We start from the raw sequence: 25,382 nt of genomic DNA on the forward strand, positions 1-25,382 counted from the left end.
AGGAGGAGAGGGCCGGACAGAAGCGATGGGTTCTTCTCCTTTAAAACAATTTGCATAGAGAACGCTGGAAGATGGAGGTGACACAGCTGTCACTGAGACCCCTTACGAACCCCACAGAGCGGAGCGGCTCGCCCCTGGGGACAGGACAGCACTCCGAGGAGGAGGAGCGTCCCGCCGGGGAGGTGCGGCCGTGGCCTGCGCCGCGCTGGCTCCTCGTTTGAGACGGAGGAACGCGTCGGAAGCGCGCAGTGCCGGGTGGGCCACGTGATGGGGGGGGCGGTGAGAGACTCCCACCCTTCCTCTGGGCTCAGGGCCCCCCGCGGCCACACGGAAGCAGGTGAGGTTCGCACCCCTCCACGGCGTGCAGCAGGTTCGGCGAGGGGCTCTCGTTCTGGCCGGGAACGAGGAGACGAGGAGGAAAAGGAAGAGACGGCGTTTCAGCTCAGGCTCCTCCTCGGGAGCCGAGACCACCAGGTGGAAAGGCCAGGACTGGCCAGGAAGCTGCAGACTCTCCCTAACACCCCCCACCCCACCCCGCCCTTCCCTGTCCCGCCACGTGGCTACACAAACACGCCCATTCGAGCCACGGCGGCAGCTGTGACATGCCGCGCGGCCCAAACCGAAACCACGTAAGGCACTGACCCAGGCTCGGCCGGGAGCGTCGCTCCAGAGCGGGGCCGGGCACCTCCCGCCCTGTCACTTGGCACGAGACACGGGAAACAGAAACGAGCGCGGGCAGAGCTGAGCATCCTGGGTCCGTGGCCACGCGGCAGGCGGCAGCACAGGCGGGCTCAGGCGTTTCTCTCCCCGAAAGGCACCTGGTTCTGGAGCTACGCAGCCCCTCAGGCAAGTCCCAGTGAAGGGAAGACACATCCGGGGGTCCCCCTGCTAAGCTCTCGGTGCGATGGCCGCACCGGACCGCGACTCGTCGGCGCAGAACCGGCAACACGGCGAAGGCTCCGGGGGCGCAAACAGGTGGCTGGACGGCTTCTCCCCCCGTGACCCAAAGTCACGGGCGGCACCGCGAGAGCCCAGTTATCCGACGAGAGAGAAAGGACGACAAAAGGCAGTAAGCTGGGAGGCCCCGGGACCGCAGGCCCTCGGCGCGGATTCCATCCACAGGCGCTGACGGAGGCGGCGACACTGCGTCCCGGCGAGGGGAGGAGACGCTGGTCCCGCCGTCCGAGCCACGAAGATCCGTCCACGGTGCTGAGTGGCATCGGCAGGTCCTCCGAGGCCGACTCCAGCGGACCTTCTCACCTCACATCACACCCGTAAGAAAACAGGGCATTTATTGAACAGAGAAACACTAAGGGAAGCAGGACGCCACTGGATGTGGGCGAGGAGCCGCCAGATTCCGGCGGCGCGCGGTCGGCCAGACCCCGGCCTCCACCTCACGCGGGGCCGGGCGTGGCCCACAGAGCAGCGCGGGTCAGATCAGGCCGACCATCTGGTCAATCTGGCGCATGTAGACGCTCTTCAGGGGCAGCGAGTACCTCCGCTCGTCGGGGACGCGGTTGCACTAGAGAAATGGGACCATGGGAATTTCGAGTTAAAGATCCGTGTGTTGACCCGGCCAGTGTGGCTCAGTGGTTGAGCATCGACCTATGAACCAGGAGGTCACAGTTCAATTCCAGGTCAGGGCTCATGCCCGGGTTAGGGGCTTGATCTCCAGTAAGGGGGGTGCAGGAGAAAGGCTATCCATGATTCTCTCTCATCACCGATGTTTCCGTCTCTCTCCCTCTCCCTCCCTCTCTGACATCAACAAAAAAGTATTAAAGACCCTCCGTGTGCGGAGCCTCAGGAAATGGGGCTGGAGGAGCCGACTGGCCACTCGGCCGGGCACTGCAGACGGGCCGCGTGTCCCGGGTGAGGCAGGGTGCGAGCAGCATCCCTGGCCTCTGCCACGAGATGACCCGGCCCCACCCCCGGAGGTGACAACCGGGACGCTCCAGACATGGCCACCGTCCCTGGAGGAGCGGGCGCCCCGCTGGGAGCACGGGTGGTGGAGCGTCCTCGCCTCCCAGGGGCACAGCGGGGACCCGGGAGGCTGACGTCCACGCACGGGCGCAGTGGCCGGGACTCCGAGCGGCACCCGGGTCCCACCCCACCCAGGTCTGCAGAGAACATGCTCTTTGGGAATCCTGCGGCTCCTCTGGTTTACGGGTCCTCTCGTCCTCCGCCAGAACCTGACCGCGCACGCGTGCGTCTCTGTGGGTAACTGGAGGCCTCTTCCCCCTCGGAGAGCGAGTTCAGGACCAAACGTGTTGTCTGGAAGCACCACCCCGAGGAACACGCCCCCACGGGGACTCTCCTCATCCTGGGGAGGAGCCGGTCTCCCCACCAGCCATGTCCTATCTGGAACCGGGGCCCCTCGATCGGCCCCCACCCCCAGCGCTGTGTGACAGAATGAGGTCTATCACATGAGCGTCTGCCCATCGACCCCTCGGCCGGGAGTGACTGGCCACCGCTCCGCGGCTCCCACGCCCTGACGGCACCTGTAACGGCCTCTGTGAAACGCAGGCAACCCGTCTGAGCCGTCAATCAGGGGCGTCTTCTCTCCGTCCACACCAAAGCGACCCCCGAAAAGCAACTCACGTTGGAGCTGGAGTTGAAGACTTCCAGGTGGGGAGCCGCCGGCCGGTGCAGCGCCGTCCCGGCTGCGCGCCCGTGCTCGTCCGGGAAGAACTCCTTCCACGGCGCCTCCCGCAGGTGCCGGTCCACCGACACCACGTGGCCCTCGGTGGTGAACATGTACCTGGTGCCGGCCTTGTGCACCGGGTTCTCCTCATCGAACAGCTGGCGGGAGAGGAGACGCCATCGGACGCCGGCAGGTGGGCCCAGGTGCGCCCGGCCCCGGGGAGCTGCCTGCCCCGCTCTCCAGGGACCCGCGTCTGGGAAGGCGTCCGCGGTCCCAGCCCGGCCGCGGGTCTGAGGCCCCACTTCGGCTTCACCCCAGACGTCCCCCGACCCCCGGCTAGAGAGTCCCAAGGCCAGGGACGAAGGCCCAAACCTGGGCCGTCTGCGGAACCCCGGGATGAGCCCATGTGCTCCCCAGTTCTCGGGCTGGAGCCCCAGAACCGTCTGCACCCCTCACATGGCAGACGCGGGGGCGGGGGGGGGCAGGTTTTGTCCATCTCGGCATCCCCGGCACGTGGGCCACCTGCTCGTTCCGGTGTCAGCACCGGCCGGCGCTGTGCACATGGCCCAGGGCGGTCCCTCCCGCAGGCTGTGCTCGGGGGAGAGGGGCGGGAGCGCCAGGAAGGCCCGGCCGGGATGGGGGCCGGTGGGGGAGCGGCCACTTAGAATCTCAGGTGGGAGACGCCTTGCCGTCACCGAGGTTACAGATGAGGACAAACGAGACCCAGCGAGCGGGACAGGGTCGGCCCAGCTTCCTCCCCGACCCAGGGTCCTCGCGCCCAGACCAGGGGCCTCCTTCGCTCGCTCCAGACGCCCTGCGAGCGCCCCCCCAGCGCGGCTGCCATGGGGTGCAGCCAGGCCCGGCTGCGCTGGGGGGACGTGGGCACAGGGGCTGGGGGCAGGAGAGCCGTCCTCCCACGGGGAGACGAGGGCGCCCTCTGCTGTCTCCTGTGGACAGTGACGCCAGGAGCCGAAGCGTGGGACCAGCACCTCCCAAACCCGCTTGTCCCGTCCCAGCCACCAGACCCCGAGCTCCCTCCAAAGACCCTGAGTCAGCAGGGCCGGGCCAACAGGGGCCCGTGACGCAGCCCCGCCGGGGGCCGCCGCGCAGGACACAGCCTTCTCGGCATCTCCGCCTCCTCGCTGCCCCCACCAGGACACCCCGCCCCTGGGCCTGAGGGCGTGTCCTTGTGGGCAGCCACGCTGAGCGCAGCGGCTCCACGCACAGGCGCACACACACACGCATGTGCATACAAACCACACGTGCACATGGCAGCGTGTAACATGGGAAGAGCACGGGGGAAGGAGCCAGGACGGGGTCCGAGCGCAGCCCCGCCCGTCACCCCGAGAGCCAGGCGGGTCACCCGCGTGTACGCACACTGCACAGTGAGCGCTCCCGCGGTTCCTCCAGTGCGGCCCTCGGTCTGCACACACATGAGCATGTGCCTGTGGCCACGGTCACACCGTCAGAGGCCAGCCCCACAGCCCCCGCGCTCTCCTCGGGGAAGCCTCCGACCCCACAGACGTGGGTCCCCGCGGACCGTCACCCCCCTTCGCACACCTTGCGATCTCACATCTCCGTCTACCGGACGTGCCCCCGCCACGCACGGCTAGGAGCCGCGGGGAGACTGCCGTCCCGGGTCTGCCTCTGTGCTCGTGTCCTGGGCCGGCGCACTGGCTCACGCGGAGCAGGGCCCGTGGGCACGGGCGACACCGTGTGGCCCGGCCCGAGCTGACTGCCGCGCCCGGGGCCCAGCACGTACCAGGTACAGGTACTTGCAGGTCTCGCTGAGGAAGAAGCTCTCCATCCGGTCCTCCTTGGACTTGTCGATGACGTGGTGCAGCGTGGCGTACCCGCACCTGCAAAGCAGCCGGTCAGCCCGCCTGCTCCCTCGAGGCGCGTGCTCACCACGCAGCGGAGCGGGCGTCGTCACGGAATAACTAGCCCCGCCAGCAAACGCCCACGGCAAACAGGTGACGCCGGTTTCAGCGCTGTCCGCCTTAGCCGAGCCGGTCTGCACATTCGTTTAACAACGGATCTGGCGGCCCTGACCGGTGTGGCTCAGTGGATAGCGCGTCGGTCTGCGGACTGAAGGGTCCCGGGTTCGATTCCGGCCAAGGGCATGCACCTTGGTTGCGGGCACATCCCCAGTAGTGGGTGTGCAGGAGGCAGCTGATCGATGTTTCTCTCTCATCGATGTTTCTAACTCTCTATCCCTCTCCCTTCCTCTCTGTAAAAAATCCATAAAATGTATTAAAAAACACACAAATGGATTTGGCGGCTGAATCGCCAGGTTGCGGGGGGGCGGCGGGGGCAGGTGCTGGCAGGTTTGCTGAGAGCATACGTGACATCGAGAAATGACTGGGACGAATTCAGGACTGATTAACGTTTTCCATCCTAATATTTATAGACCTGATGTATCATTTGGAAAGTCTAAGACGGCAGTTTATAAAAAATACTCAGGACCCACTGCTCGGTAAAAAAGCAGGTCACAAAACTGAAATAGCTTTTTTTATACAATACATGCATGCACACACGTTACATATGAATACATACGAACGATGAGCACACAGACGTAAAGACTGTGCTGCTCTCTGCACGTGGCAGCCCAGCACAGTACCGTGTGTGCTTTACGTGTGAACCGGGAAAGAGTTACTTGGGAAGAATACGGTCCCACAGTCTGCCAGCACCCCCACCCGCCGAGAAGGGACAGGCGCTGACACAGAAAGGAAGCAACTTCCCTGCAAATCAAGACGAGGGAGCCGCCCGCCACGTGACCATGCGAGAACCCCGTCCCCGGAGCAGCTCCCCGCGAACCCGATTCCAACAGCGGGAGGAGGAACTGGGAAAACTGACTTGACTTTCGTGTACTTTTCCAGACTCTGCAGGATGTCCATGCCCACGTGGAGGTAGAAGGGGTTCTTGGTCGCCTGGAGAGGAGAGAGCGCGTGAGCCGGCGGGGCGGGGCGGGGACGGGCCGCAGTGCGCATCACCGGCCCTCAGCGAGCGTCGCGGGCTGCCGGTGTCTGGGTGAGGAGTCACGGCCAGAGGAGGGCACAGGGCCCCGCCGCTGAGGGTCACAGCGTCCAGGGCTAAGTGTCAGCTCACGTCAGCTCCCACGGCCGGGCCACACCGAAATGAGAGACACCTGGACTGGTTGTCTCCCTCCCACCCTGCCCCGACCAGGCCGGCGATCGAGTCTGCAGGCCGTCCCCGCCCGTGGAACCACGCGTGACGCTGACAGTGACGCCGGGGCAGGTCACTGTCAGAACGACCAGGAAACGAGAGCCCACACCAACCAGCAGGGGTTCCCCGAGAACCAGGCCCCCAGGCCCCAGCTGCCCGGCGCCGAAACCCGCCGCGCGGGCCAGACCGCACCTGGTAGAGGAGGTAGGTGGACTCCACCAGCTCGGGCCGCAGCGGGTAGAAGAAGACGTCGGGGGCCTGCAGCTGCCAGTTGTACCGCTCGGGGAGCGCCCCGTAGCGCTTCCAGATGGCGTAGTAGAAGGCGTGCAGGCAGATGGCATCTTCCACGTCTCCGATCAGGACCTGCGGAGGCACCGGCCGCCGGGCTAGGACGCTGGCCCACGGCTCTGGCTTCCCCTCCCCCACACCCATACCCGCCCTGGGCTGGAGACAAGCCCAAAGTAGCACCCAGAGCAGGAGAGGCCTCCCGGGGCATCAGTGCCAGGAGGACGGGCACGGCACCGCCAGGGCTTCGCTGTGATCAGACAAGACAGCCGCGGGGACACCCTAACCCGGCCCCGGGCCACGCTTCGGCACGGCTTCCCCTTATCTGTGGCCCCGTCCAACCTTCTGGAACTAACTCCACCAACAGGACCACTGAGCCACGTCCTGCCATTGCCCTCCCGAATCCAGAGGAGCCGGAGCGGCCGTAGGAGGGCGGGCCGGCGCCCCAGCGTGCGTGTCGGGGGGACGGCGTACCTGCAGCCCCGGGAAGAAGGCCTGCAGCGAGTCCATCCACGTGTTCATCAGCCGCCCGCTGAACATGTCCACGTTGACGTACAGCGGGGGGTCCCCTTCGCCCTCGTTGCAGGCTTCCCGGCTGCGGCGAGCAGAGCGCAGGTGAGAGAGGATGGTGACAGGCCGGGCTCGTCCCCCTGTGGCCCCGGAGTTCCGCTTCCATGGCGTCAGCATGAGCCTTCCTCCTACCCCCCCCTTTTTTTAGAATTTTATTTATCTCACCTTTTCCTGGCCAACTCAGTGGCTTTGGTCATTTGTACAAAAATGCTAAAAACTGGCTTTCAGCCCTGGCTGGTCTGGCTCAGTGGATAGAGTGTCGGCCTGCGGACTGAAAGGTCCCAGGTTCGATTCCGGTCCAGGGCACATGCCCGGGTTGCGGGGGCTTGATCCCCAGTAGGGGGCATGCAGGAGGCAGCCGAACAATGATTCTCTCTCATCACTGATGTTTCTCTCTCTCTCCCTCTCCCTTTTTCTCTCTGAAATCAATAAAAATATGTTTAAAAAAACCAACACAAAAAACGGGCTTTCAGCATTGGTCTTCCAGGCAAATGCACGTCATTGTAACAAGCTGAGCCCTGACCTCAGTCCCTGTGAGTCTGCTCTCTGGCCTCGGTGGACATCGGCCTGGGAGATGCCTCCTGCTGTCGGTCTGGGCCACGGTGGCCGCAGGCTCCGCGCCTTCCTCCCCAACTCCTCCCGAGGACACGTGCCTCTGTGGCCGAGCAGCCCGTGAAATGCACGACTGTATCATATAAAGAAGTCCTCAAGCCCTAGCTGGTGTGGCTCAGTGGACAGAGCGTCGGCCTGCGGACTGAAGGGTCCCGGGTTTGATTCCCGTCAAGGGCACGTGCCCAGGTTGCGGGCTCGATCCCCAATGAGTGGCGTGCAGGAGACAGTCGATCCATGGTTCTCTCTCATCATTGATGTTTCTATCTCTCTCTCTCTCCTCTCCCTTCCTCTCTGAAATCAATAAAAATATATTTTTTAAATAAGTCATCAAATACATCCTACCCCCCTTTTTTCTTTTTAAATATATTTTATTGATTTTTTACAGAGAGGAAGGGAGAGGGATAGAGTTAGAAACACTGATGAGAGAGAAACATCGATCAGCTGCCTCCTGCACACTCCCTACTGGGGATGTGCCCGCAACCAAGGTACATGCCCTTGACCGGAACTGAACCCGGGACCCTTCAGTCTGCAGGCCGACGCTCCATCCACTGAGCCAAACCAGCCAGGGCCTACCCCTTCTTTAAGGCTCTGCAGACAGACCGCCTCTCCCGCGATCCTGGCGCCTGCACAGGTAGCACCTGAATGCGCATAAAGTCGGAACTCAGCCCGGAGCGGCCCCGGCTCACCCTCTGCAGGAAGCACTGGGACCTTCAGCGTAAGGACGGGCCACGCAGGGCACGGGGCGCACAGCAGGTCTGCGTGGGGTTTGACCTGTGTGGGAGGCCTGGCTACTTTGGCATAAAAACGGCGTCTCTCCCGACCAGGCCCCACGCCACGGCTGCAGGCACGCCTCCGAGCCAGCTGCCCTAGGGCCGGCTCCTCAGTCCACTTGGGGCTTTAAAAGGTAAAGGGGTGCCCGGCCGGAGGGGCTCAGTGGGTCGGAGCAGCGTTCCATGTACTGGGAGGTTGCGGGTTCGATTCCCAGTTGGGGCACATGCAAGAGGCAACTGGTGGGTGTCTCTCTCTCACACCGATGTTTTCTCCCTTCCTCCCTAAGAATCAGGAAAAACTGCCCCTCCCCCAAAAGTGAAAGTGGCCGAGCTCTGGCCAAACAGCCTGTTAGCGGAACGGCACTAACCCGTCCCTGGGGGACGGGTCCAGGCAGGAAGCCCCGAGCGAGAGACATCAGTGACGTCAGGGGAGCCGCCAGGGCAGCCGCCGCCGGGATGCACAGCTGAGAGGCGCGGACAAGGCGGTTTAAACCGGCAGAGGGCGGGCTGGGCCACGCCCTGGCTCTCGGCAGGGGAAGGCCAACCCTAGCAGCTCTCTGAGGGTCAAGGTCCACAGGGACTCAGTGACCGCCCCGCACGACGGCTGCCGCCCTGGTGGTCCGGCCCCGGCCCGTCGGCTGTGCGGTCAGACGCCGGCAGCGCCGGTCTGTCACTGAGAACGGGTCACGGAAGCACATGGTCTCTCTCCGAGGGAAGCTGCCAGGAGCCGCCTACAAGAGGCCTGAGTTGCCGAGACCCCAGCCGCCAGCCAGCGGCTCTGGCCACCGTGTGCACCGGAAGTGGACTGTGCGGCTTGACCGGCCTCGACAAGGCGCAGCCCCGCCAACAGCCGGGACAGCCCCGTGAGAGGTGGGCTGCGGCTCTGAGCACGGAGTTTTGGGGGCCTGCGATGTAGCAGGAGGCGGCCAATGCACCTCTTCACCCCCCGACGAGGGACAGGCGGCGGGAGCGCGAGGCGGCGGGAGTGCGAGGCAGCGGGCTGGCGCCCAAGCGGCGGGCGCCCGGACGTACCCCCGGCGCAGGTAGCTCTGGATGCTGTGGTAGGCGGCGTTGAACATGTCCAGGTCCTCCTTCTCGCCGAAGAGGATGTAGGCCTTGAGGAGGTACTCGTAGAAGGAGTCCAGCCCGGCGCCCAGGCCGCTCTGCTTCCCCACCCAGTGGCCCGTCTGAATGTTGACGACGTTGCCTGCGGACACGGACGGAGTGGGTCAGGCTCCCGCTGTCGGGGGCAGGGGCGTGGGGCAGCCCCTTCCTGGGCCCCTGCCCCGAGCACCCCGGGCACAAGGACGGGGAGCTGGGCCCCCAAGGCAGCTCGGCAGCAGGAGCCTGACCCTGAAGCAAACACGGAGGAAACACTGAATGCGAAAGGGAAACGGGTGTCCTTTTGCTTTTCCCATCGAACCTCACAACCGCCCTCTAAGCCAAGTCCCCGGAGGACACTGGGCGGGGCAGACACCGAGGGCCGATCGCCGAGTGCTCACTTTTCAGATTCAGTGGTTCCGGGAGGAGAGGAGGGAGCGCCCAGAGAAGGGGCAGGACGGGGCCAGGTGGGCAGTCCCGTGGCTGGAGGAGGAGGAGGGGAAGGGATGGGGGCCCAGGCGCAGTCCCGTGGCTGGAGGAGGAGGGGAGAGACAGGGCCCAGGTGGGCAGTCCCGTGGCTGGAGGAGGAGGAGGGGAAGGGATGGGGGCCCAGGCGCAGTCCCGTGGCTGGAGGAGGGGAAGGATGGGGCCCAGGTGGGCAGTCCCGTGGCTGGAGGAGGGGAAGGGATGGGGGCCCAGGTGGGCAGTCCCGTGGCTGGAGGAGGAGGAGGGGAAGGGATGGGGGCCCAGGTGGGCAGTCCCGTGGCTGGAGGAGGGGAAGGGATGGGGGGCCAGGTGGGCAGTCCCGTGGCTGGAGGAGGGGAAGGGATGGGGGCCCAGGTGGGCAGTCCCGTGGCTGGAGGAGGGGAAGGGATGGGGGCCCAGGTGCAGTCCCGTGGCTGGAGGAGGCGCGCACACCTAGCAGCCCCGTGCCGCTGCTCCGGAGGCTCCACAGGGCCTTCACCGCGCGGCGGGCCACCCACTCGAAGGTGGAGTCCCCCAGCAGCCGGCTCAGCATCCCGAACTCCACCAGCAGGGACCCGGCGCCGGCCGTGCACGTCTCGTTATTGCTGTCGGGGGGCACCCCCGTCTTTAGGTTCACCTGGGGACGGGAGAGACAGAGGTTCGTGGTGCCCGGGTGACGTGGCTCAGTGGATGAGCAACGACCTATGAACCGAGAGGTCCCGGTTCGATTCCTGGTCAGGGCACGTGCCCGGGTTGCAGACTCAATTCCTGGTGTGGGGAGTGCAGGGGGCGGCCGGCCGGTGATTCTCTCTCATCATTGATGTTTCTGTCTCTCTCTCCCTCTGCCTTTCTCTCTGAAATCAAGAAAAGTCTTTCAAAAAAAGGGGGAAGGGCTTCTGGCCAAACTCAAGGAACCCGCAGGGCCGGCAGGCGAGGCCCCGCCCCTAGACTGAGTTGCGGGGAGTCAGCTCGCCGCCTCCCGCCTCCCGCCTCCCGCCTGGCCGGGACGAGCTCGGGAGCTGCAGACACCAAGGGGAGGCTGGCCCGGGAGACGAGGCGTGTGCAGCCACATGTTTGGGGGCGCTCCCGGAGCTCCCTCCTGCTCAGACCGGGAGAGAAAGGAGGCCCAGCGAGGCGGGACAGCCGCTCCGTCACCGTCACCGCGGCGCCGGGCCTGGCCACTCTCTGCCGGGGTCCAAGCGGCTGACTCAAGTCCCAGGGGAGTCCTGGACTCGGCGAATCAGACCCGCAGGGACGGACTCTCACTCCAGGGCTGGCATTTAAACCAGCAGCAAACGTGCTGTGTGTGCTGTGTGTGCGGGCTCCACGGGAAGCAGCCAGGGGAGCAGTCACACGACAGTCCCAGCTCCTACAGCCACGGGGGGTCTCGGGAGATGTGCCCCGGGGAAACGAAGACACACCCACGGGGGATACCCCGCCCGTGGAGGGCGATGCTGAGCCGGGCACACAGCTCTGTCCTGAGGAGGAGATTGCGGAGGTATGCGCTGTGTGCCCGGCACGCAGTAGGTGCTCAGCAAATGCCGGAAGAATGGAAAAACGTCTGCATCGTATGGAGGGCCAGACTCTCTCAAAGACACAGCTGTCCCTTGTGTATCAGCCTGTCTCCCCCCGAAATATGTTGCTCAACAGAGATTTCCATTCAGGGAGACGGGCGAGAGCCAGCTGCCTACCCGGGGATAGGGGATGCCCGTCTTGGTGTTTTCGAAGGCGGGCAGGAGCCGCACGGCCAGGTCGTGAGCCATGTGCAGCAGCTCGTTGTCGTAGTCCTTAATGGTCATGTCGCCGAAGGGCTGCTTGGAGTCCGTGATGATCCTGTGGGCGGACAGGAGGCTGCCCAGGACCCTGGTGGCAGGAGGGACACAGAAACGGCAGAATCGCACTCACTGTGAACGCGCACAATCCCGTTCGAGAGACCGAGCGACCCGAACTCTGCCGGCGCTCGGGGGGCGGGCCTGGGGCCTCCTGAGGGGCTCCCCAGCCGGGAAGCACCGCCGGCTCTTAGTCACCACTTTTACTGACAGGAAGTAACGGGCACTCATCGGGGGGGGGGGCCGGGGATGAGGCCACGGGAAGTAACAGCCGAGGTCTGTCATCTCACTGCCTCAGCGGGCCGGGGGGTGGGGGGGGGCTCGAATCGCTCTCAGGCCAACACGACCTTTATGCTAAGACATGGCTGGCTTCCCTCACTCGGGGGAACACGTGGCTTCTAAGAAACAGAACCGGCAACACAGCACAGACGAAATCTTTTGTTCTGGCGCCGAGCAACGGAGGAGTATTCTCCAGCCTCTTCATGGAGGCGAGGAAGGAGGAGACCTACTCGCAGGGGAGCCCCAGCTGAGGGCCGTGTCCCCGAAAAGCCACTGCTTTCCAGAATGAACGCTTTCCTAACTTCAATGTGACCTCTGGAATACTATGCAGTAATACAAATTTCAAAAAGTTTAAATGAGCCTGGCTGGCGTGGCTCAGTGGCTGAGCATGCACCTATGAACAGGAGGTCACAGTTCGGTTTCTGGTCAGGGCACAGGCCCAGGTTGTGGGCTCGATCCCCAGTGTGGGGCGTGCAGGAGGCAGCCGATCCATGATCCTCTCTCCTCATTGATGTCTCTCTCTCTCCCTCTCCCTTTCTCTCTGAAATCAACAAAAATATATTTTAAAAAAAGTTTAAATGACAGAAAGACAGTCACAATATATCGAGCTAAACAGGCAAGATACCACACGGGGCACGGAACGCGGGCCACGTCAGCGGCACACGCCAGGAGGAGCCACACCGGGCGGTGAGCAGTGGTCCTCCCTGTGGCGGCGGCGGAGACGGGGCGCTCATTTCCTTCAGAAATTCCCAGGGGTTCCCAGGACACCGCGAAGGAGGGACACGAGCCCAGACCCGCAGGAGGGACTCCCCCTCCCACCTCCGCCACAGCGCGTCTTTCCGGTCAGTCTGAAGTGCAAGGACTGGGAGACGTCAGAGTGAAGGGGTAACAGGGCCGGGCGCCCGCGGCCCCCGTGGCCTCTGCCTCGACCTCGTGGCCGGAGGACCTCCCGGGAGCGTCTCTCCCACAGAGGCGCCCGCCCGCCAGCATTTCGGGTCCCGCCTCACCTGATCGTGGCCTCGAAGACCTGCACGGTGGAATCTTTGTCAAACGACACCGTGTTGATCACCAACTTGACCGCCTTCTGGAACTCGGATGCGTTTCCCATGATCTGTAACAGAGGGGGCGGGGCTGAAGGACCCAGGGGCGGGGCCAGCTCCCAGGAGACCCAGCACCTGGGAGCGGCGGTGGCTTGTGGCCCAGTTGTTTCCGCGCGGAGAAATAGAAGTATTATCTTTAGGAGCAAAGCACAAGTCCAGGGACGTTGAAAACAAACAAAACACAAGAGACAATCAGCTCGGTCCCTTTAAACACACCCCAGCCCGGCGGGCGGGGCTCAGTGGTTGAGCTCCATCCATGAACCAAGAGGTCGCTGGTTGATTCCAGGTCAGGGCACATGCCCGGGTGGGGGGCTCGATCCCCAGTAGGGGGCGTGCAGAGGCAGCCCATCGATGTTTCCATCTCTCTATCTCTCTATCCCTCTCCCTTCCCCTTTCTCTCTAATCAATAAAAACCAATTTTTACAAAAGGGCCTAGAACCATGATCCCTATTGGATGCGTGGGCATGACGTCACACCAGGCTGCTCTCTCCGTGTGAAGTGCAAACTGCGCACAACACCTTTTAGATTCATCGGAAATGAAATGCCTTCATGCTGTTCAACAGTTTATGACAGCCCTGGCCGGTTTGGCTCAGTGGAGAGAGCAGACTGAAGGGTCCCGGGTTAGATTCTAGTCCAGGGCACAAGCCTGGGTTTCGGGCTTGATTCCCCAGAAGGGGGTGTGCAGGAGGCAGCGGATCAATGATTCTCTCATCATTGATGTTTCTCTCTCCCTTCTCTGAAATCAATAAAAATATATTAAAAAATTGTTATGACAATCCTGGAACTGTGATGACATCATAAGGACACACACACACAAAACAAGGAAAAACAAACCACCTCTGAGACACAGTTCTCCCCGGTGTGCCTTATTCCCGAGCTCCCTGGTCTGCGGACCTCGGCCCCTCGCTGTCCCGCTCCCCGCCGCAGGCAGAGCGTGTGCAGGCGGCTCGGCTCCGGCCTGCAAGCTCTCTTTGTAAGAGACGGCGCCATGGCGCTGCGGCTGCCGCCGGCCGCCGGGCCGGGGGACGGCCTCCCAGGGCCCATCTGACATGCTCCCGGAGGACGGGAAACCTCAACAGACGCGCGAGCCCAACGAAGGCCGGATGTTGTGCAGCGGAAACCACAGGGGTCTGTTTCCTTCCAGATGGAGGGCAGCACCTCTGCCCGTGGGCAGCTGCAGCGGCCGGTCTGGCCTCAGGTCGAGAGGAAGGCGAAGAAGGAAGTGGCCACAGTGACTGGCCACGCAGTCAGGTCAGCCAGCAGGTCCGAGGCCCTCCCCCGGGCCGGTCTGGACGGGAGGCAGACAGGTGTCCGTACCGGGGCTTGTCAGAGCCTCCGAGATGCCAGACGTGCGGACTTCTGCCAGTTCCCTGGGGACAGACTCCTCCTTTCAGATGCCCTTGGGGTCCGTGCTGGGACACGCTGGCGCCGGAGAAAGTCACTTTGCACACACCCTGCTCTAGAGGCGGGGAGTGCGGTGGGTGACAAGGAGGCCTGAACGCCAGGAGCGCGGCCGGGGGACAGGAGGCACGCAGGGCGCGGGCAGGGCTCTCACGGCTGTGCCGGAGTCCTGGGACATTAAGCAGCACTTGTGGCTGAGTCAGCTGCCATCTTCCACAGGTCAGTCCCCCGACAGGTCAGTCCCCCGACAGGTCAGTCCTCAGACAGGTCAGTCCCCCGACAGGTCAGTCCCCCGACAGGTCAGTCCTCTGACAGGTCAGTCCTCCGACAGGTCAGTCCCCCGACAGGTCAGTCCCCCGACAGGTCAGTCCTCTGACAGGTCAGTCCCCCGACAGGTCAGTCCTCCGACAGGTCAGTCCCCCGATAGGTCAGTCCCCCGACAGGTCAGTCCCCCGACAGGTCAGTCCTCCGACAGGTCAGTCCCCCGACAGGTCAGTCCCCCGACAGGTCAGTCCTCTGACAGGTCAGTCCTCCGACAGGTCAGTCCTCTGACAGGTCAGTCCTCAGACAGGTCAGTCCTCAGACAGGTCAGTCCCCCGACAGGTCAGTCCCCCGACAGGTCAGTCCCCCGACAGGTCAGTCCTCCGGGGGCCAAACGGACTGGTCTGGGCACATCGGGTTGGGATGGCGGACGAGGGGGTGGAGTCAGAGATGCAGGAGGAGATCCTGGGAGACAAGTGCTTGGCAACCCCAGCCTGGCAGCTCCACCCCGGCTGCCCCATTAGACGGGGCCCAGTGGAATGCACATGAGCTCTCCAGCTCCTGCCCTGTTCTGGCACCTCCCCTGCGAGCAGCGTGCTGGCCGGCGCTGATGCAAACCTCGCCAGCATTGCACAACTCACTCCCCCGCTGTAGCCGCCCACAAGCTTAGACCACAGTAGGAATGTGCCAAGGGCGAAGACTAGCTGGACACGCAGGCTGAGACCGGAGCCGCCCCTGGGAGCCGCACCAGGTGGCAGAGGCCGCGAGGCCTGGCACTGCGCACCTGCCACAGAGCCACGGCCGCCACCTGCTCTGCAGCCGGTCCAAGGCCTCCTGTTCCCCAGTCAATGGGGGGCACAGGCAGCACCGAGGGGAGCCTGTGGGTCTGTCCAGAGCCCGGGCCGCGAGGACAGGCCGTGGCAGAGGCCTGGGCTCAGGGCCGCACGGGGTCAGGGGACCGACCGACCCTCAGCTCGCGTCTTTTCCTTCTGAAACCTCCATTTCCTGCCGTGAAGGTTACGGTCACTGTGGCGCTAATGAAATGCTCTTTTGATTCTCTGAGGCAATAAAATAGTGCAAAACTGGGAGAAAAATAGGTTTCCCCAAATCATCACATTTTCCCTCATTTCACCAGCAATACTTTTCTTGCTCTGGGCGTCAAGGCCACGAAAAGAAACAACAGTTAAGGCCTGGCCGGCGTGGCTCAGTGGTTGAGCACCGACCTATGAACCAGGAGGTCACGGTTCAATTCCCAGTCAGGGCACATGCCCGGCTTGCGGGCTCGATCCCCAGTAGGGGGCGTGCAGGAGGCAGCTGATCAATGATTCTCTCTTCTCATTGAAGTTTCTATCTCTCCCTCCCTTCTTCTCTGAAATAAAAAATAAAAAAAGAAAGAAACAACAGTTATGAAAGCTAAAAATATATATTTTGAGTATCAGGTTTCCTGGAATTCCGGTCCTTGCGGGGAGCTAGGGTAATGACCCCCCAAACCTCTGGATTAATGAAAAGAACAGCGAGGCTGAGGACTTACCGCCAGCGTGTCCAGCGCGTCCACAAGTGTCAGTGAGTAATTGCCCAGGACGTCATTGATGTTCAGGTTGGAGCTGAAAAAGAAACGAAGGAAAAGGAAACAAAGGCGCTGGTGTTAGAGGAGGAAGGACCGGAAACAGCACCCGTCAGCCCCGAGCCCTGCTGGCCACGCTCCTCCATCCGGGACTCCTCAGGGCGGGGCAGCGCGGAGGCCTGGCTGCCTCACAGGTGGGCGCCCCAGAACAGCCAGACGCGGGCACTACCGCGGAGGGAGACCCCGGCGGAGGCAGGGGCAGGGGCAGTGCCGAGTCCTGCCATCTCGGATGCCATTTCATGGCCCTAAGCGCTCGCTCCGTTCAGCTTCCAGCAGCTCTGACTTTAGATCCTTCGGAGCAGAGAGGGGGAGCCCTGCCCCCAATCCGCCAGCTGGGAAGTCAGCCCCTCCAGCCGGCCACACCCAGAGGAGCCAGCCCTCCAGCGCAGCCTCAGCATCTCACCGTCCTGGCCTCGGGGAATAAATGAACTTCATGCCGTGTTTCCCTCACACTCACCCCAAAGCCCCACCGCCCCCGTGGAGGCGGAGAATGGCTGTGACACGACCAGGACACTGCCCCCACCAACACCGCTCCGCTCTCTCTGTTTTTTAAAAAAAATATTTTTTTATTGACTTCAGAGAGGAAGGGAGAGAGAGAGAGAACATCAATGATGAGAGAGTCACTGATCAGCTGCCTCCTGCACGCCCCCCACTGGGGACTGAGCCCGCAACCCAGTCATGTGCCCTGACCGGGAATCGAACCGTGACCTCCTGGTTCCTAGGTTGACGCTCAGCCACGGAGCCACGCCGGCCTGGCACCGCTCCCCTTTCTGAAATAACCTGGAGACCCAGCGTCCGGGCACGAGGGCAGTTCTGCCTAACAGACTCCGGCACGGACAGCAGTGCGTGGGCCCAGAGGGCAGGGAGGGGGAACGGTGAGCCTCAGCGCAGCTCGACCAGGTCTGGGCTCAGGGATGCCCTGTCCCATCCCACAACCCAGAGAGGAGCCACAGAAGCGCGAAAGGATGGAAGTCGGGGGGAAATCCAGCGACGGTTTAAGGACCAAAGGGAGAGTCCAGTTCCATCGTCACTGGTGTCCTGGCGTCTCCCCTCAACCCCCGACCACGGTCCCTACTCCTGGGACACGCGACGGGCCTGGCCGGAAGCAGGAGGGCGCTCACCACGCCCTCCGGTCTTCTGAGGCCCCGCTGCTGTGCTGGACCTGTCAGGCCACTTAACCTGGGACAGGCTGCACAGCAAATCCTCAGGCCCGCCCAACCCGTCTGGCTCAGTGGATAGAGCGTCGGCCTGAGGACTAAAGGGTCCTGGGTTCGGTTCCGGTCAAGGGCATGTGCCTTGGTTGCGGGCACATCCCCAATAGGGGGTGTGCAGGAGGCAGCTGATCGATGTTTCTCTCTATCCCTCTCCCTTCCTCTCTGTAAGAAAATCAATAAAATATATTAAAAACAAACAAAAAAACACTCCAGGTCCATGTCTTGTATCTGTCTACCCACCTACTTATCTCTTTACTTATTTAAACCCTCACCCAAGGCCATGTTTTCATTGATTTGAGAGAGAAAGGGAGAGAGAGAAACATTGACTGGTTGCCTCCTGTACAAACCCCTACAGGGGATCGAACCTGTAACCCAGGTATGTGCCCTGACTGGGAATCGAACCCTCAACCCTTCAGTGCACAGGACGATGCTCCACCACCTGAGCCGCCCGGCCAGGGCTGGGCCCGTCGTCAAAAACGAGCTTGTGCGGAAGGCTGTCTAGGCACCGGCCGACTCGCCCCGCACAAGCCACGAGCCAGACGCCCACGGCCGAGGAACCAGGAGCCGCTGCTGCCTGCTTCTGCTGGTCCACTCTCTCTAAACGCCCGGGATCGCAGACGGTCCTCCGCAGACGGGAGCCGGGGTTACAGCAGGCCCCCTGAGGGCACGCCTGCCGAGAGGCACACGTGTGCAAGGGTGGAGGTCAAGGTAGGCAGGGACGTGCTCAGGCGCCGCCCGCCAACCCCAGGCTGAACTACACGGCTCTGCTGCTCGGAAACCGAGAGGCCTCCAGCCACCCACCCCCTCAGACACGGTCCCTCTCCACCTGGCATCCAGCTAGCGAGTCCTACGGACCTCCCTCGCCACCTGCACAGCGTGGAAGGTCCCCCATGCCCATCACTGCCCACCTTCCCAGGTCTGACTGTGCCTCTCCTCCCAGGCTACAACTGAAACGGGCCCAGTTCATTTATTTTATTGATTTCAGAGATGAAGGGAGAGGGAGAGAGAGATAGAAACATCAATGATGAGAGAATCATTGATCGGCTGCCTCCTGCACACCCCCCACTGGGGATCCAGCCCACAACCCGGGCATGTGCCCTTGACCAGAATCGAACCTGGGACCTTTCAGTCTACAGGCCGATGCTCTATCCGCTGAGCCAAACCAGCTAGGGCTGGACCCAGTCTTTATTTATTTTTTATTTTATTATTTTATTGATTTTTTACAGAGAGGAAGGGAGAGGGATAGAGTTAGAAACATCGATGAGAGAGAAACGTCAATCAGCTGCCTCCTGCACACCCCCTACTGGGGATGTGCCCGTAACCAAGGTACATGCCCTTGACCGGAATCGAACCTGGGACCCTTCAGTCCACAGGCCAACGCTCTACCCACTGAGCCACACCAGTGAGGGCCGGACCCAGTCTTAGAATACTTTTCGACCCGATGTCCCAGCTGTCACTCCAATGAACAATGACACGTGTCACGGTGAAAACACGTGCACGTGCTCGCAATGACCGGGCGGCCCTCCTCCCCCTCAGTCAGACAGTCACTCAGAGATCGAAGGTGTGCCTTCCGACTTTGAATTCTTTTCGATCGAACTGCTGTCCACGCTTTTAAAATGTGCCGGGAAAGGAAAAAGAACAACGGGGAGGGAATGAAGAAAAAAGCAGGCTGCACACCCCTCTGGGCCGCTCAGTGGTTAGAGCGACGGCCCGAGCACAGAAGGGTCTTGGGTTCGATTTTCAGTCAAGGGCACGACCCTGGTCGGGGTGCCTGCGGCAGGCAACCAATCCATGTGTCTCTCTCACATCGATGTGTGTTTTTTTCTCTCTCTCTCTCTCTCTCCTTCCCTCTTTCCCTTCCACTCTGGGGGAAAAAAGAATCAGTGAGAAAATAGCCTTGGATGAGGATTAACCAAAAAACCCTCTTGGCCTAAACCACCAATTATCGAGAGTCCGTTTATGCCAAACCACGGTGTCGGTAAGCCCTCGGATTTGTTCTCTGTAGATGCTCCTGACCCGTGGCCAGGCTGACTCGATTCGGCTAAGTGCCTCACGCCCAGAGCTCCATCCTCAGCGCCAGGCTGGGCTGGCGGCACACTGTTCCCACCGAACTGGCTGGCGAACGCAGCGACGCAGAATCCAACTCTCCCCGTGGTGCCCTCCCCCCACGGCGAATGTTTAAGGTTCTTATCGCCCCCAAACAGAGGAGATGGAACAGACTCACATCCACGTATGAAACAAACGTCCCACATACTCCAGGAACCTGCCTGGTGCTGTGCAGGCAGAGGGCACAGGTGTTCAAGGGCTCGGTCATGCGGGGGGACAGGCGAAGGGGGAGGAAGGCGAACGAGTCGGTCAGGGAAAGTCACCTTCAAACAGGTTGGCGGCATCACAGAAGGACTTGGCCCTGACCCCGGGGAGGACAGGATCTTAGAAAGAACGAGGAATGAAGACGAGGCCACGCGAAGCCAGGGGGCCTAGGAACGAGCCGGTGTGGGGGTTTGTTAATTTAAGACTTGCTTTTTTTGTGTGAATAGCAATAGGGTTGGGAGAAAGCAGAGAAGGGTCATGTGCCCAAGACTCGGACTATGGTTGTTCACAGGATGCAAGAAAATAATATCCAAAGGACTGGAAGAAACTCTGAGTTTGGCCCTAGCCGGTTTGGCTCAGTGGGTAGAGCGTTGGCCTGTGGACCCGAAGGGTCCCGGGTTCAATTCCGGTCAAGGGCATGTACCTCAGTTTCAGGCTGCTCCCCGCATCCGACCCTGGTCGGGGCTCACGCAGGAGGCAACCGATTGATGCGTTTCTCTCACATCGATATTTCTCTCTGTCTTTCCCTCTCTCTTCCACTCTCCCTAAAAATCAATGGAAACATATCCTCGGGTGAGGGTTAAAGAAAGAAGGAAGGAAGAAACTCTGAGTTGGAAGCTCTGCCCCGCATGGGGGACTGAGAGGAACCGGCTTTGCATAGCAATCTGCGGCCGGACAGAGAGACCTGCTATTTTTAGAGTTCAGGTTTTACCGACTCCGAGTTAACTGCTCGCCCCGCCCCGAGTCAAACGAGATGGCCAGATAAGCCTGGAAAAAATGGAACTGAAAAATAAAAGAAACACATGTTCAGGGCCGAGGTTTTGTTTCTGGACGTTTTACGTCTGACTCTGACAGCTGTGCCACGCAGTAGCTTCAAAATGAACCCTAAGATACCCCCGAGAACAGTCACCGGAATACGTGTGATTTTAAACTGCCCGACAGGTTTGCATTACAGGGTGCTTGTCTGGGGTGTGGATGTGCCCTATTATTTTGGAGCCACAAGGACAAAGCTCAGGCTCTACAGTTTTCCGGGAAGTACTAACGCCCGGGAGGGAGGAGCTAAGGAAAGGAAGGGGCGGGAGCAGAGGGCTCTGTGCCCTCTTCGGAGGGTCCAGCGTGAGGGTCTCCTCCGGCCACAGCACCCAGGCTCTCACCTCCTTTACCAACGACACCCCTACCAAACGCCACCCTCCTGCCAACAGCATACGTGTCCCAAGCAACCCGACCTCAAGGTCCCCACACTGTCCCTGCGCACTCAAACCGAAACCCTGGCCAGCAGACTTCGCCCCGAAACCGAGGCCTGCGCCAGCCACCCACAACCACCGTGGGACCAGCAGGCCAATCCCTGGCCGCCTCCCCTCGCTGGAGCGGGGTCCAGGTCTCCAGGGGGTCCCTAAGGTTCATGAAGACCCACAAAGCTGGCACCCACTCGCTCCCTGACCACCAGAGTCCCAGCTGACGGCGTGATCCACCCAGGTCCTCATTACAGTTCCCTCGGGCCCACCCCGCGCAGGGAAACTTGGGAAGACAGCGGGGCCTGTGCGGGGTGGGCCCGAGGGAACCGGAACCGTAATGAGGACCTGGGTGGCGAGAGCCCGGCCAGGAAGTGCCCCGCTGTCTCTGGAACTGGAGAAAGCAGCGGAGAGACACAGCGGGGCACTTCCTGGACGGGCTCTCGCCCCTCCTGGGATCCCAGGAGCTGTAGTGGGGACGTACATGCTCCCCACACGCTGATGTCCGCTCCGTAAGTGTGAGGGCAGGAGCTGGCGTGAAAGAGCAATGAACAATACCTGGAGAGCTTTTAGGCTTTCTGTTTTCCAATTTTAACGTTTCTCGAAACGTTAAGACCAGAAGAAAGCACATGGGCATAAAGTCCAGGACCGTCAAGCAAGACAACCATGAACTCCCACCATCGGCAAAGACCCAGCAACTTTCTTCCAAAATTTAATAAAACTTTTTCTAAGAGAGAGAGAGAGAGAGAGAGAGAGAGAGAGAGAGACATTTATATGTATAAGACTGACAGGAAAGCGAGGAAAATAGCTCCTCGGTTCCCTCCAGGTTAGGAGGGCCCCGTCTTTTGAAGTGCACCTGGGAGGTGACCTTGTTTCACTGAAAACCATGCTCTCCAACTGCCAATTCAGGGCGCGCATGTGCAGACAAACAAACCATTTTAAAACCTCTTCCAGCCCCGTCCTGTCTGGACTTCCCTTTCAGCCCTAAGGACCCGGCTCTGCTGCTTCCCACCCGGGCCCCACGTCCAGCGGCACCACAGGGCGCGGTCCCAGGGACAGCAGCCCACCGCTCCCTCCCACCTCAGGGAGAGGACCGGGACCCGGAGGGAGGCGGTCACCCATCAGGCCGGACGGGTCAGCGAGGGGCACGCCCCTCCCTCCGGCCAGGAGGCCCTTCCTGGGTGTGCTGGACTCCTGGACTCTGAGGTCAGCGGCAGTGACCCCTGGAGCTCAGCCTGCACACACAAGGCTGGCCCACCTCCCCCACAGCCCTGCCACCGGCGGGGGAATTTAGGGGACAGTCAACTCGGCCGCCAAGGAGTCTCACCCGAGCACCAGGACCCCAAGTCTGGGCCGCCTACAGCCTCAGCCCAGGAAGCACCCGTCATTAGGGAGAAAGGGGTGGCCCCGCTCTGCCTCAGCGCCCTGGGGGCTCCAGAGAAGTCCTTTCCGGGCCAACTCCTGGGTCTTCACATTTTTAACAGAAAAGCCGGGCTGAGAGGTACACGCTTGTTTTCAAACTGCCTTTAAGGGGATTTCACGTTCCTGGGCGCTCATCTGACGGAGGAGGCGGAGACGGGCGTCCAGAGCCCCCTAGTCACCGCTTGGCACCGCCACTGCCCCCCGGGGCCCCGAGCCTCAGTCTCCCCATCTGTCAGAGAGCCTGCGCCGGACAGCTGCCCCGGAGCTCTTCACTTCCGGGCCCGGCCCATCCCGCACCCCAAGTCAAGGCGGCCTCCAGGGGGTCGGCCCGAGAGGCGGGGCGCCGGCCCGGGATCCTCAGCGCCCAGGCATCCCCGGGGCCCCGGAAGGCGGAGGGGTACTCACGGGTCCCCGCGGTCCGGCCCGCGGCCCCCGCAGTCGATGGGGTTGAGCTCGTCCTGCGGGAAGGCGTGCGCCATGTAGTTGTCGTAGCCGAAGACGAACATGCCCCGCGCCAGGTCGCGCATCTGGGCGCGCAGCTGCGGGGGGAAGGCGCCGCTGTAGCGCCGCTCGTACTCGTCCGGGCCGCGGCCCCGGCCGCCCAGCACGTCGCCCCAGTGCGCCGGGCCGCACACGCCCGGCCGGGGCCGCCGCGGAGCCCGCCGCCGCCCCGCCGCCGCCGCCCCGGGTCCCGGCGGCTGCAGCCACGACGGCCCCGCCGGAGCCCCGGGCTGGTCAGCAGGTCCCGGGGCGGTGGGCGCGGGGCCGTCGGGGCCCATCAGGCGCTGGAAGCCGAAGCTGAGCGGGAAGCGCTGGTAGAAGCCCATGCTGGGCCCCAGCCCGAAGACGAGCCACAGCGCGCCGTGGAGGCCGAGCCGCAGGAGCAGCAGCCCCAGGACGAGCGCTCGCCATTGCATGGTCGCGCGGGCGCCGCGGGCATCCTCCCAGCGCGCGGGGCCCTCCGCCGCCGCCGCCGCCGCCGCCGCCGCACCCGTGCTGCCCGCCGCCCCGCTCGCTTCCCCTTTAAGGAACTCCGGGGTGACGCACCAGGAACCGGCCCATTGTCTCCCGCCCCCGGCCCTCCGGCCCGACCCGCCCGGCCAGGCGTTCGCCCGCCGGGTGGCCCGGGATTGGCCCGGTCCGGCCCGGCCCCGAGGGGCGCGGCGCACTGCCTCCCGCGCCATAGGCCGCCCCGAGTCCGCGCGCCCCGCCCGCCGCGCCCCCGCCCCCGCTCCTGACCACGCCCCCGTCCCTGGCCCCGCCCAGCGCGCGAGGCCACGCCCCTGGGCGGGCCGGAGTCCCGACGGGCTGGCGTGGCGAGTGGAGGCCGCTCGGCTCCGGGCGACGGAACTTCCAGCCAATGGGAGGGCGGCACGGGAGCGCCCGGCGGACGTCGGGCTGAGACGTGGCCCGGACGCGCCCGCTGAGGGGTGAGGCCGGTGACAGTTAGGAGGAGCTGGGGAGGGACACGGACGTTCCGTGTGAGAGGAGCTGCGCTGCTGCCAAGGGCCGGTGTGTGTGTGTGTGTGTGTGTGTGTGTGTGTGTGTGTGTGTGTGTGTTTAAGTTTTCAATTACAGTTGCCTTTCAACATTATTTTCTATCACTTTCAGGTGTACAGCATCGGAAGCGTGGTTAGACAGTCACATAATTTACAGTGTCCCCCGATATTTCCAGCACCCCACCTGGACACCATTCGTAGTTGTTACAATATTATTATTATTATTATTATTATTATTATTATTTTACAATATTATTGATTATATTCTCTGTGTTGTACTTTACATCCTCATATTTTGTAACCAACTCCCAGTTCGCACTTCTTAATCCCTTCACCTTTTCCCCCAGCCGGCGGGGTTTCTAACTTGTCTGCTGATGGTGAGGGTAGGATATTACCTTTTAGCTCAAGACTGCACAAAATTCTGCTCTTTTTGTTGTTGTTAATCCTCACCGGAGAATATATTTTTTTCCCCATTTAATTCTTTTTCTTTTCTTTTTTTTTTTTAAGAGAGAGTGGAAGGGACGGGGAGAGACAGAGAGAGAGAAACATCGATGAGGGAGAGACACATTGATTGGTTACCTCCTGCAGGTGCCCTGGCCAGGCAGAGCCTGCAACGGAGGTACTGCCCTTGATCAGAATTGAACCCGAGACCCTTCAGGTCTGCTGGCCTACACTCTAGCCACTGAGCCAAACCGGCTAGGGCAGTGGTCGGCAAACTCATTAGTCAACAGAGCCAAATATCAACAGGACAATGATTGAAATTTCTTTTGAGAGCCCAATTTTTTAAACTTAAACTTCTTCCAACGCCACTTCTTCAAAATAGACTCGCCCAGGCCGTGGTATTTGGTGGAAGAGCCACTTGTGGCTCTCGAGCTGCGGTTTGAGGGCAGTTCTGCTCCTTTGTTAGAACATCCTCATTTGCAAGAACTGCGCACATATTGTAACACACATGTTCTCAGATCCTGTGTAGGACCTACCGAACCCCACCAGAGGCTCCCAGGAATGTGTGTTAACGGGTGCTGCTGGGGGATTCTTAGCATCAGGCAATTTCAGGAAATACTGAGTTAGGTTGTATTGCCTTTATCTCAGACATTCCATCTTTTAAAAAGAGCGGGTGGGGCCACGGGGAACGGGGGCGGGGGGAGGGGAACTGATTGGGTGGGTGCTCAGCTGGTTAGAACGTCTTCCAAGGTTTGGGTTCAATCCCAGTCAGGGCACATACAAGAATCAACCAACAAATGCATAAATAAATGGAACAACAAATCTCTCTCTCTCTCTCTCTCTCATCAATTAAAGACAAGAGAGGAAAGGCCTGGCCGGGGTGGCTCAGTGGTTGAGCGTTGACCTAGGAACCAGGAGATCACAGTTCGATTCCCGGGCAGGGCACGTACTCGGGACGCAGGCTCGATCCCTGGTGTGGGGCGTGCAGGAGGCAGCCGATCCATGATTCTCTCTCATCATCGATGTTTCTGTCTCCCTCTCCCTCTACGTTCCTCTCTGAAATCAGTAAAAATACATTTAAAAAGAAAGGAGAAAAGAGCGCAGGTGGTGGTGGTGGCGGCGGCGGCGGTGTGGGCTCGA

General features: G+C 61.8%; 1 protein-coding gene across 1 annotated transcript; it reads right to left on the reverse strand.

Annotated features, from left to right (window-relative positions):
* Positions 1–1,275: 1,275 nt before the first annotated feature.
* EDEM1 (ER degradation enhancing alpha-mannosidase like protein 1) lies at positions 1,276–23,323 on the reverse strand. Its single transcript, XM_008157326.3, has 12 exons — positions 22,708–23,323; positions 16,032–16,104; positions 12,746–12,849; positions 11,322–11,493; positions 10,084–10,267; positions 9,097–9,271; positions 6,587–6,707; positions 6,020–6,190; positions 5,498–5,571; positions 4,404–4,500; positions 2,599–2,799; positions 1,276–1,522 (listed from the first exon to the last, which is right to left on the reverse strand). The coding sequence occupies exons 1-12, from the start codon at positions 23,217–23,219 to the stop codon at positions 1,433–1,435; spliced, it is 1,974 nt and encodes a 657-aa protein (XP_008155548.2). The 5' UTR covers positions 23,220–23,323; the 3' UTR covers positions 1,276–1,432.
* Between the last annotated feature and the right edge of the window lie 2,059 nt (positions 23,324–25,382).

Source organism: Eptesicus fuscus, chromosome 18 (genome assembly GCF_027574615.1).
Source record: "Eptesicus fuscus isolate TK198812 chromosome 18, DD_ASM_mEF_20220401, whole genome shotgun sequence".
NCBI lineage: Eukaryota > Metazoa > Chordata > Mammalia > Chiroptera > Vespertilionidae > Eptesicus > Eptesicus fuscus.

Coding starts and splice junctions, on each gene's coding strand:
- EDEM1 (XM_008157326.3), bottom strand. CDS start 23,219: ATGCAATGGCGAGCGCTCGTCCTGGGGCTGCTGCTCCTGCGGCTCGGC. Junction 12,850..16,031: donor ACGCGCTGGACACGCTGGCG/GTAAGTCCTCAG, acceptor CCTCTGTTACAG/ATCATGGGAAACGCATCCGA. Junction 1,523..2,598: donor TCTTCAACTCCAGCTCCAAC/GTGAGTTGCTTT, acceptor CCATTTCTCTAG/TGCAACCGCGTCCCCGACGA.